The 13205-nt window shown below is 35.5% G+C and overlaps 1 protein-coding gene across 2 annotated transcripts in view; it reads right to left on the reverse strand.

The window, feature by feature from the left end:
• The window catches only part of LOC145243865 (serine/threonine-protein phosphatase 2A 56 kDa regulatory subunit alpha isoform-like), a 381258-nt gene that overhangs the window by 110978 nt on the left and 257075 nt on the right, over positions 1 to 13205 (reverse strand). For both annotated transcript variants that reach the window (XM_080106935.1, XM_080106934.1), the window contains exon 5: positions 832 to 962. In XM_080106935.1, coding sequence (XP_079963061.1) covers positions 832 to 962 — 131 coding nt within the window. The remainder of the gene's footprint in view (positions 1 to 831; positions 963 to 13205) is intronic.

Below are 13205 nucleotides of genomic sequence, written 5' to 3' on the forward strand. Positions count from 1 at the left end.
GTAGACTAGTGCTTGATTGATAAGTGTCTCAAATATTTTAGCGAAGAGAGGGAGGAGACTTATAGGGCAATAATTGAGAAGGTCGGTCCTTTTGCCAGAATTCTTATACACTGGTATTACAGAGGCTATCTTCCAACTATGAGGGAAGCAGGATCCATCAAGGCATTTGTTATAGTTTGGAAAGTATGGGGACTAGCTCAGCAGAGCATTTCTTAATTAGTATAGCAAGGATGAGATCAGGTCCACACACCTTGGAGATGTCCAAGTTTTTTATGACATTGTAGACGTGAGAAGGGGTGATTTTAGATCAATTGTGGCTTCTGTCTGCATAGGGAAATTTGGGAAAAATTATAACCAGTTATGTGTTTTTGTTTTTTTTTTCGCTGTCAAGTGTATATATTGAGACAATAACAAAGATTGATTTTTTTAGAAATTATATAGACTGAAAAACACCTTTGACGACTGGCCATAGCGAATATATGAAAGAGAGAAAGATTAAAAATGGTTTGCAGGTTTTAAAATATTTTTTTTGTTGCTCAGATCAATTGCAGATTTCAATATTTTTACCTCAAAACAAAATAATTTCTTTTTGGCCAATCTTCTGAAATGTTTAAGGATTGTGTGTGTGTGTGTGTCTATATATATATATATAAGGATTGTGTGTGTGTGTGTGTGTGTGTGTGTGTGTGTGTATATATATATATATATATATATATATATATATGCACATATTTAAAAAAAAACGTTTTAATATAATTAGAAAATAAAAACAAGGGTATAATTAACAGATGAGAGAAAAAGGAGAAAAAATTTTTTTATAAAAATATTTACCTGAGAAATATGTTATTTATTTGTTTTCTAATGAATGCCCTTAGACCCAAGAATTTGCCATAAATTCTATGAAGTACTGTCTTTAGAAAATCTCGCTCCCGGGGATCCTCACTGTCAAATAACTCCAATAACTGAAAAATCAAAGAAAGAAGAAAACATAAGCAACTTGTTTTCAACAGAAAAATTAATACATTGCATCATCATCTTGAAATTCAGTCGACATCGCTGGAAGACTATTCAAAATTACAATATACCCTTCTTTTTTTTTTTCCTTTTGGGAGCCCCCATCTCCTGAATGCTTAGGAACTTTCCACAAATTTTCCTCTCCTAAGTTGGTCACAATGACAGATCTCTCTCATCCAATGATAAGTAATATTTCACTGCTGTTTTAACAGACATGTAGCAAGTAAAATCATTTGAATCAAATACAAAAACAAATCGCTTTGTTATTGAAATGCATTGGAATTCTATTACTTTAGTCAATTAAAACAAATATACAGTTGGTATAAATGGTTGTTCGATTTCTTCAAAAGCTGTGGCTGCTTATTTTCAAGTGTAATTCTTCTTTTGTTTCAAGCAAAAATTGAAGTTTCTTTCAGAAATAAATAAATCCCAATAATGTGGATGATAATGCACATACAATTGAAAGTCCAAATGCATTGTAGAGGTTCTTAAATTTGTTATCAAATTTTGAAACTGGAATAATTGTGTCATGGTGGTGGAGTAATTTACTAAAATGTTTGTAAAATTTAGAAACCTGTTTTTGTGGTTTGACAATTTTGGCAGAAAGGAGACTGTGGTTCAAGATGGCTATGAAAAATATGTAAAGAGAGATAATAAAATGAGTCTGACTAAATTGGCAAAGTGACCTTGGATGGGCCAAGAGAAAAATGGCACCTTTGTTAAGCATATTAAATGAATCTTTTTAGTCATTTTATTCAACCACAGTTCAGAGAGAAAAAAGAGAGAGAGAAGGGGGGGGGGCATGTGTTAACTATATTAAATAGCAACACGTGAATTTCTAAGAAAGAAAAAGAAATTAACTCGGATTTATAACTTTATCTTCACACAGGCAATGCTTAGTGTGTCTGACTATAATTTTTTAAAAATAAACCCAATGTCTTGCATTCTGTGTTTATTCTGCAAATTTTTAGACGAAGCTGACCCGAAAATTTAAAATACAAAACTCCAGGCATTTATGAAAATGTAAACTTCTTTTTTACTGAGGAAAACCTTGATAGTCTTTAATCTTGTAGATTTCATTAATTTTCAAAAACATTAACCCAGTTTAATAATACAAAAAAGTAACAATGAGATAAACATTATCAATGCCTTTTATGAAGCTCACTTATTTCATTCTATATGTTTCTACATATATGTAGAAAACCGCATCTCTATTATCACTGCTAGTTTTTGTATTATTGGATTAGTATTCAAGATGATGGATTATCCAGTACTATAAAAGTCTGATTTTCAGTAAAAGGTGACAATCTTATTACAAAAGTAAGCAATACAAAGTTTTAGACCCAACTGGAGATGATGATTATATATATATATTAGAAGAGATTAATTCCAAGGGTTTAATATATTTAAAATCAATTAACCAATGGTAATGTACATATATCAATAAGAATTTAAGCCATGTTAATTGACTCAGATATTAAGCAACATGATTACCATTTCTGTAATCGAGCATGTTTTTGGTTTTTGCCAGTATATATATATATATATATATATATATATATATATATATATATATATATTTATTTGTTTATATTTTGGGGAAAGAGTTCCGACAAAGTGCTCGATTACAAAGAAAAACTTTCGATATAAGAGCTAAATATTTGCTGTTTAATTATACAGAAGTTCAGAAAAACATTGGTACCGTCGGTTTCAAGCCCAACACAAGGGGAAACCGTTAATGGTAACACGTAAATGATGTTCAGCTTTCGTCAGATGGCTGACGAGAGCTGAACATCACTTGCGTGTTACCATTAACGGTTTCCCATTGCGTTGGGCTTGAAACCGACGGTACCAATGTTTTTCTGAACTTCTGTATAATTAATAAGCAAACATATATATATATATATGTGTGTTTACTGTTTTTTGGGGAAAGAATTCCAACAAAGTGCTCAATTACAAAGAAAAACTTTTTCGATATAAGAGCTTAATACTTATTTAATTGTACAGAAGTTCAGAAAAACATTGGTACCGTCGGTTTCAAGCCCAACATAAAGGGGACCAATTAATGGTAAAACGGAAATGATGTTAGGCTCTCATCAGCCATGTTGTTTCTGCATATATATATATATATACACACACACACACACTAGTACGCTAGCTGACACTGCTCATGCATAAAATGTGTAAATATATTTTAATTTATGCAGATTTCATGTGTTATTATAGTGCCAATTCTCTATTGATTATTATATTGTACCCAATATATAGAAATAATTTCAAAAGTTAAAGACAAAAATCAAAAATATGTCAAAAAAAAACAAAACAAAAAAACAGTATTTAAACTATTTTGTAATTTCATCTAACACTAATGAACAAAACTCCAGTTAACAAACAGTTTGTTGAGTAGGATGCTTGTTTTGTAATTCGTTTACTTTTAATTTATTTTCCATTTTTTTTGTGCAGCCGGAACATATATATATATATATATATATATATATATATATATATATATATATATATATATATATTCGTAATATAACTTTTGAAGAGAGTTTTACGTTTCCAATTTTATAAATTAAGTGACAGTACAGAATAGTTAACATAACCCCCTCCTCCATCCATGTTAAGAATGATGTTATAGATAATAACATTACTAATTCATTATGGACAGTTAACTTAATAAAGCCATTCTTAACATAAGGAGTTTAACTTAACAATTGTCAAATGAAAAGGATAATCGTGATTTATTATTCTGCTATGCATGCTGATGATGATGATTGCTGTTGTAGGTGGCGTTAATTTCCATTTTTTAATTGCTAATAATTTTATTTCCATTTTTTAATTGCTAATAATTTTATTTCCATTTTTTAATTGCGAATAATTTTATTTCCATTTTTTAATTGCTAATAATTTTATTTCCATTTTTTAATTGCTAATAATTTTATTTCCATTTTTTAATTGCTAATAATTTTATTTCCATTTTTTAATTGCTAATAATTTTATTTCCATTTTTTAATTGCTAATAATTTTATTTCCATTTTTTAATTGCTAATAATTTTATTTTCATTTTTTAATTGCTAATAATTTTATTTTCATTTTTTAATTGCTTATAATTTTATTTTCATTTTTTAATTGCTAATAATTTTATTTTCATTTTTTAATTGCTAATAATTTTATTTTCATTTTTTAATTGCTAATAATTTTATTTTCATTTTTTAATTGCTAATAATTTTATTTTCATTTTTTAATTGCTAATAATTTTATTTTCATTTTTTAATTGCTAATAATTTTATTTTCATTTTTTAATTGCTAATAATTTTATTTTCATTTTTTAATTGCTAATAATTTTATTTTCATTTTTTAATTGCTAATAATTTTATTTCCATTTTTTAATTGCTAATAATTTTATTTCCATTTTTTAATTGCTAATAATTTTATTTCCATTTTTTAATTGCTAATAATTTTATTTCCATTTTTTAATTGCTAATAATTTTATTTTCATTTTTTAATTGCTAATAATTTTATTTTCATTTTTTAATTGCTAATAATTTTATTTTCATTTTTTAATTGCTAATAATTTTATTTTCATTTTTTAATTGCTAATAATTTTATTTTCATTTTTTAATTGCTAATAATTTTATTTTCATTTTTTAATTGCTAATAATTTTATTTTCATTTTTTAATTGCTAATAATTTTATTTTCATTTTTTAATTGCTAATAATTTTATTTTCATTTTTTAATTGCTAATAATTTTATTTTCATTTTTTAATTGCTAATAATTTTATTTTCATTTTTTAATTGCTAATAATTTTATTTTCATTTTTTAATTGCTAATAATTTTATTTTCATTTTTTAATTGCTAATAATTTTATTTTCATTTTTTAATTGCTAATAATTTTATTTTCATTTTTTACATTCTTTATACTTTGCTTTTTTTCTTTTGATTTATTATTATTATTAGTGGTAGTAGTAAATATATTTTTAGCGGTAATGGTAGTATTAGTAGTGTTCTTTTTGTTAAATTATTACTATTCTTATCAATAATATTGTTACAATCATTATTTGTTTTATTATTATTAATGTCATTATATAGTTATGGTTAGTTCTATGAGTATTTCTATCAGTAGTACTGTCATTATTTGTATCATTTTTATCAGTATTACTATTATTATTTAACATTAGTAGTAGTAGTAGTACTACAATTTTGTCACTTAATCTAATTTCCTAAATAAGTGACTAAATATGCAGCAATAACATAATTTTACAGACTTGTTAGTCACAATATGAAACAATATTGTAATGGATACCCTTTGAAAAGTAATAAATGACCAACTGAGAAAACTTGATATTTGGAACTTGGAGAATTATTATACTACACTAGATATACTCTGGTACCCAATAAAAAACAATTTTGGGTCTGAACACTTGGAATTTTAGCTGTAGGTTACCTGGACAGGAGTCAAACTTTTTAATATATATATATTCATATGCACATGAAGTTATGAACAGTAAATAGGGCCCGAGCAAAGCCAGGCTGAACTGCTAGTGTATATATGTTTTACAGAAATTATAAAGAGGATATTGCAGAGGGTGACTGTGATGTAATGATTATCAGTACACCTAAGGCTTCTAGTGTTCAATCGGGGGTATTGAATGACTTTTACTAATACTATTGAGAAAGCATGAATTATTGTCATCCTCGTAAGTATTTAAATAGTAGGGTACACTGTACTTAAGCCTTGCTGCGGTGAATAATTTAGATTTGGTTGTTTCTCTGTACATTAACTCTTTTCAGATTATTCAATGCTAAATCCAGTTATTTTGGCAAAGAGTTTTTATGCAACAACTTTTTAACATTTGAAAATAGTTATACATATGAATGTAACAAAGATTTTTTGTTTATTGGATCCAATCATTTTAGTTGGGTGTTTGTAACATGTCAACTCTTGTTAGATCATGGGGGGGGGGGCATATCTGTATGTTTCGTACACAAATAATTTGCGGTTTCATGTGTTGTAATTCGTTTGTAAACGAGATTATATTTAAGCATGTATAGGAGCCTGACAAGCACTGGCAATTCAGATGAGAATAGATCTAGGAGTAGTGGCAACTAGCATAGTGAAAAACAAAGGAATTTTCCGAACAGTGCAAACCAAATCGTCTCCATTATGGTAAAAGGTTGAAATAGTAAACGTGTACAACAACTATTTATTCTTACATAAAAAACAAAACAATTACAACTGACATCTTTTATGTTATTCCGCATTCTCATTGCTGCCATTTTTTACAACATTTTGACTATTCTACCATTTTCTTCCGGTGTGTCATCTCATAATCCGTAACAGTTCATTTCAAACTAAACTCATTTTATCATCCAAGGAACATTGCTTGTATTTCCCCGTCAAATACTCATTTAGACATCAGTGATCAGTTAATTTTTCTCAAATTTATTATTCTGGGATGGAATGCAAGACGAGAACAATCTACCCTAAGGTTCAGTGTGAAATTCTGAAGCATTTATCATGAGAAAAAAAGAACCTGAAGAAAGTCTGAGAGTAGAAATGGCTAACAAATTGTGAAAATGGCAACAAGCAAGATTATCTACTTAACAGTTTTGCATATCAATATCGTTCCAAAGGCCAAGATTATTCTATACTGAAATATTTGCTTGTGTGTGTGTGAACTGAGAAATGGTATATGGCAAGGTGACAAGCATATAGCTATATAGATGAAAGTTGGAGCGAAAAGGAGGGGGAGCAGACTTTGGATGAATCAACGAATCTCTAAATTTTGTTAGTAAACTCAAATATTTTCTATCAAATAGGCACTAACGTTTACGATAATTGAGAAATGTTGTCATAACCTTTTCTTTTAGAGGAAGGAGGTATTAAATTACCGACGTTAATTCAGTATAAAATGAACCCTTACTGGCCATGAAAACAAGTACAGACTTTTATGCTTTTGCTATAATAACTTTTTAATACTGCTTCAGAGAAACGGACATCTTTAAGGCTTATAATAGAAGGTTCATTTTACAATGAATCAAGATGTATTTTTCAATAATCACTAAGTGTGTATACTTAGTGGGATTAGGATTAATTTTAACCTTGATACAATCTATATCCATATATATATAAAATGACCTTGTTTGTGTGTGCAGAACGGTCTCTACCAAACTACTGTCAATTTTTGGTTTACAGACTAGAAACTTTATGTAGAAGGCATTCAGACCTATGGAATAAATTTTATTTTGTTTTAACCAGAACAATAGCTGATAAGGGGTCAAAATTGAAAAATTGGAACTTGGCAAGCATAAGTTGACCGAATTTGTATTCTCCATGCATGCAAAGATATACATTTATACGTTTAACTGCGTTAATTTTTGAGGTTTTTATATCCATGTGTCTTTAGGTTAAATGGTAGCAAAGACAGCTAACGAGCTAAATATTTTGGTTTCAATTCTAGTTAACAGCACCCATATTTTTTTGTTTTGAAGCTCAAAATCACTACTATACATTAGTACAATATAATAATCAATAGGGAATTGGCTCAATAATAATAATAAATATGAAATCTGCATAAATTAAAATACCATTTTTAAGCATATTTTATGGCCGAGCAATGCTGGGTAGGTTGCTAGTATAATATATAATAAGACATTATTGATAGCATGGAAAAAAATATCTTCTAACACCACACATTGCATGTTATGGGAGAGAGAGAGAGAGAGAGAAATATGATCACATTATAATAGAAAGGTAGGAGGTCAGTTAACACAAGAACAAGAATCTGATCAAAGAGATGGAAGGTGGGGAGATCAAAGGTCTGGGTGGATAATCTACACACAAGCAAAAGGAAGACAATTTTAAGTGTACATTCAAGGGATATAACAGAATATATCTTTTGGGAAAATGTAAAGTATCAATATCTAGTAAATATAATTCCTGAGAGCAATTTTTTTTCTTTTTTTTCCCCCTCCAAAACTGTAGTTCCTGTGTTTATTTGCTGCCTCAACTCTTGGGCTTAGGAGACCATTTGTTTGTTTGTAATTCTGTCAGTTATTGACACAGCTGAGCTGGAACTCCACTGCACCCAGGCTGCCCACTTTCTACAGAGGTCTAGTCCACTAGACGATTGAGGTTGGAACTAGAGTAGCCTGATGTTGGTGGCTGGTCAGGTATCTTTTCTAACAAGATGTCCAGATGTTTCTTGAAAGTGTCAGGGGGACACTCCTTATATTTTTTATTGCGGCTGGAATATAGTTAAATGTTCTTGTGCACCTGTAGGTGAAGCTGTGCTGGAGGAGGGACTTAATCTGTGTAATAAATTGCGAACAGACGGGCTTACCTGACAAACGCTCGAGGTGTGCACTCTGCAAAGCGGGCACATCCAAAGAAAAATGGCAAGATGGCGGCGGCCGGTTAATATTGCCAAGTAATCACGCAAAATCTTGTGTTCTCTCGCACACACGAGAGTTCAGCTTAGCATAAAAACGGGTCACTGTGAGCAAGAAGGGGGAAGGAAAAACGTAGTCAAGACAAAGACGACGCTTCTGACGACTGAGAAGAAAAAAGAAGAAAAAGAGCAAGAAGTAGAAGAGGAAGAAGAGAACGATACATGAGAAGACGAGGTGTGTGCGGTTTTGAGTAAATCGAAACAGACAGAAAAAAAAACTCTGATCACAAGCTATTCCGGCTTTGGTATGGAGAAATTTGACATCAGATTAATTCCGGAATTCGATGGCTCCCCCACTGGTCCCTCGGTGGTCGAATGGCTGGAAAAGGCTGAGCGCGTTTGCCGGTTGTGCAAGATTAAAGACCCAGCTATGGTTATCCCATTGAGACTCACTAAAGGGGCTTATGCCGTGTACCAGCAGCTAGGGGAGGATCCGACCATGGAGCAGATTACACAAGCGCTATACGGGACATTTGGTACAGACCCTTTTGTCACCTGGAGGCAGTTTTCCAAACGCCGACTTGGGCCGGGGGAGACAGTGGATGTCTACATGGCCGACTTAAAAAAGCTTGCCACTCCCTTCGGCGGTGCAAGTGATCGCATATTGGCATGCGCCTTTTTGTCGGGACTTCCGGATGAGGCAAGTCGACTGCTGCGAGCATCGTCAAGAGTCACTGAGATTGGATTGGAGGAGTTATTATCAAGAGCACGAAACATCTTGAAAGACGATCGAGAACTAGTCTCCGCAGCTGTTGACACTCTGGACTCGCCAACGACGGGTCTACGATGCTATACCTGTGGTGGCCCCAACTACTTTTCCAGAGACTGCAAAAGCGGTACAAGGCGCACCCCTAATTATGGAGCACGACAAGTAATACAGTGTCACCAATGCAATAAGCCAGGCCACATAGCGCGGAATTTTCCGGGAAACGGGCAAGGGGAGGACGCCGTAGCGCTAACACCTTCCCCAACGCGGCATTGAACAAAGCGCTGCCTGCAGTAACAGTTCAAGTTGATGGATGTGAACGTTCAGCGCTGGTTGACACCGGCTGTACCCAAACCCTTCTTCGAAAGGAATATTGCGCCACATGGAGGAAACGAAGGATCCCTGTACTTACTGTCGGCCAAGGCTCATTGGTGTGTTGTGGGGTCAGCGTTGTTCATATCAGCATTGGCAATGGCTCTCCGGTTGCTGTGACGGTGTTAGTGGTCGATGGGGAGCTGCTCGGATATGACCTTCTCCTTGGAATGGACGCTATCACACAACTAGGCGGAATTACTGTAAACCGAACGCTTTACTTCGCCAAATTGGTTGACCCCTCTGTGTCTCGGAGGGCTGTGAAATCTGTTGTGGGAAGCTGCAACACCTGCCGATCGATCGACCCAGCACCTGTCCGGTGGAAGAAGGGAATACTCAGTGTGAAGCGTAATTGGGATAGGATTGCAATGGACATAACGCACTACAACGGGAGGCATTTTTTGACGCTTATCGACTGTGGACCATCTAGGTTTTCATTATGGCGGCCCCTTCACCGGCAGGACGCGGCTGCCATTGTCCATGAGTTGGAAGGTATGTTCCTCGAGCGTGGCCCTCCTTCTGAGATACTCACCGACAATGGCCCCGCTTTGGTTAGTGAGCCGTTTAAACAGTTTGCAGATGGCTGGGGTGTCCATCTGCGTTTTCGGTGTGCCCATGTTCCCAGTGGAAACGGGATTATTGAGCGCAATCACAGAACTGTTAAGACAATCGCAGCGCGGAAGGGGTGTACGGTACCTGAAGCAGTCTATTGGTACAACGTCACCCCTAAGGACGATGTTTCACCCTCCACCGCGCCAGCCAATGCGCTACATACATACCGTGTCAGGGTGAGAGGTTTGGAGAGCAGCTCACTACCCGAACCGGAGCCGCCACAAAAGAACATAAAAGAAGGAGATGTCGTCTGGGTTAAAAAACCCCGAGGCCAGTGCACGACTCGCTACGGAACCGGTCATGTCACTGAAGTGATCAGCCCGCAGGCGGTGCGAGTTGATGGAGTACCTCGTCATATTAAAGACTTAAGATCAGTATTCCAAACGCAGCTGCCGCTTGACGAAGATAGTGAAATTGAATCCGTGACCAGCGACCCATCATTCTGGTTCATGACGGCTTCAACGCACAGCGACACTGAGAGTGGTAGCCTTCAAAGTACTGACCCTCCTGCTGATGATGAAGCCCCGGACAGTGATACTGCGATGCTCAGCTTTAAGTTCGCCGACCTTCGTGTCACGGAAGACAGCGCAGACGATGATGAAGCCCCGAATCTCTCTCTCCGAAGAAGCACTCGAAGAAAAAGGCCACCGCCTCCCTGCTCTTTCTGTGATAATGAGATCAGGGGGTAGTGTGTAATAAATTGCGAACAGACGGGCTTACCTGACAAACGCTCGAGGTGTGCACTCTGCAAAGCGGGCACGTCCAAAGAAAAATGGCAAGATGGCGGCGGCCGGTTAATATTGCCAAGTAATCACGCAAAATCTTGTGTTCTCTCGCACGCACGAGAGTTCAGCTTAGCATAAAAACGGGTCACTGTGAGCAAGAAGGGGGAAGGAAAAACGTAGTCAAGACAAAGACGACGCTTCTGATGACTGAGAAGAAAAAAGAAGAAAAAGAGCAAGAAGTAGAAGAGGAAGAAGAGAACGATACATGAGAAGACGAGGTGTGTGCAGTTTTGAGTAAATCGAAACAGACAGAAAAAAAAACTCTGATCACATAATCCTCAGTGAAGTCCCAGGTGTGGTTTTTATATAGCACAGCCTTTCTCACCGTTCATGGGTTATTTCTACTATTGTTGTGTTTGGGACCATTCCTTCCAAGATTTTCCATATATAGACGATAATATATCGTTCTCTTCGACGTTGTAGTGAATACAGTTGTAGCTCCTTCAGCCTCTCCCAGTAATTCCTCTGGTCTACTCCACATATTTTGCAGGTGAATGTTCTCTGGGGTGCTTCTATTTTGTAAATTTCTGTTACTTTTTATAGAGACCACAGCTGACAGCAATACTCCAGCCTTGGGAGGACAAGGGATTTCCATAGTGTGAACATACTGTTTTTACTCCTGAAGCTTCTCAGTATCAACCTTGTTAGTTGTCTTGTGGCCGCTGTGGTGCGGTCAATATGTTGTGTGAAGGTTGCATCCTTTGCTCATATAAACCTCTAAATCCATTACTACTTCCTTTGATGTCATTTCTTGTTGCCGACACCTGTATCCAGAAACATACATTTTTTATTTTTGAAATTACATTGAACAAGTTGAATTTCACTTGGGGTCTGTGTCTTATTATTTTTTTATTTCTTTAATAAATAAAGTGATAAGGAGTTTAGGGATGGAATGCACAGGAGTAGCTATTGACTGCCAGAGAATAGTTGATGGTACTGGGTGTGTCTTTAGGGGATTACAAAATATAAATTTATGATATAGTATGTCACGTATTTCCCGTCATACCAAAAATTAAATAGTGTGCATGTGTGAGTATATGTTATTCTTATTCAAACCATAAGCAATAAGTGTTTTTACTAACGATAAATACAGCAAAGAGGCAAAACATTGCAGAATTTGATAAAAAGTGATGATTGAATTTCTAATAATAAAATTACAGTAAAGTCCAGGAAAACAGTTAAGAAAAAGAAGTCTACAAAAATAACTTTTTACTTTGGGTAGAATTTGTAGAAAAAGAATGAAAACTTAATTGAAAATAGAAAGCTAAAAACTTCTGCAAACTATATAAGGGAAAGGCAGAGCGGAAGAGTGTTGTAAGAGATAGTGTTGTAGAGAGATAGAGTGGTGTAGAGAGATAGAGTGGTGTAGAGAGATAGAGAGGGTGTAGGAGATAGAGAGTGGTGTAGAGAGATAGAGAGTGGTGTAGAGAGATGAGAGTGGTGTAGAGAGAGAGAGGTGGTGTAGAGAGAGAGATAGAGTGGTGTAGAGAAGAAGATAGAGTGGTGTAGAGAGGAGAGAGAGAGAGGAGAGAGAGAGATGGTGTAGAGAGAGAGAGAGAGTGGTGTAGAGAGAGAGAGAGAGAGTGGTGTAGAGAGAGAGAGAGGTGTAGAGGAGAGAGAGAGTGTAGTAGAGAGAGAGAGAGAGTGTGGTGTAGAGAGAGAGAGAGAGATGGTGTAGAGAGAGAGAGAGAGAGTGGGTAGGAGAGAGAGAGAGAGAGGTGTGAGAGAGAGAGAGAGAGAGTGGTGGAGAGAGAGAGAGAGAGTGGTGTAGGAGAGAGAGAGAGTGGTGTAGAGAAGAGAGAGAGAGTGGTGTAGAGAGAGAGGGAGAGAGTGGTGTGAGAGAGAGAGAGTGGTGTAGAGAGAGAGAGAGTGGTGTAGAGAGAGAGAGAGAGTGGTGTAGAGAGAGAGAGAGAGAGTGGTGTAGAGAGAGAGAGAGTGGTGTAGGAGAGAGAGAGAGTGGTGTAGAGAGAGAGAGAGAGTGGTGTAGAGAGAGAGAGAGAGTGGTGTAGAGAGAGAGAGAGTGGTGTAGAGAGAGAGAGAGTGGTGTAGAGAGAGAGAGAGTGGTGTAGAGAGAGAGAGAGAGTGGTGTAGAGAGAGAGAGAGAGGTGGTGTAGAGAGAGAGAGGGGTGGTGTAGAGAGAGAGAGAGAGTGGAGTAGAGAGAGAGAGAGGGGTGGTGTAGAGAGAGAGAGAGAGAGGTGTAGAGAGAGAGAGAGAGTGGAGAGAGAGAGAGAGAGATGGTGTGAGAGAGAGAGAGAGTGG

This window comes from Euprymna scolopes, chromosome 22 (assembly GCF_053919585.1).
Source record: "Euprymna scolopes isolate OS-2025 chromosome 22, ASM5391958v1, whole genome shotgun sequence".
Taxonomy (NCBI): Eukaryota; Metazoa; Mollusca; class Cephalopoda; order Sepiida; family Sepiolidae; genus Euprymna; species Euprymna scolopes.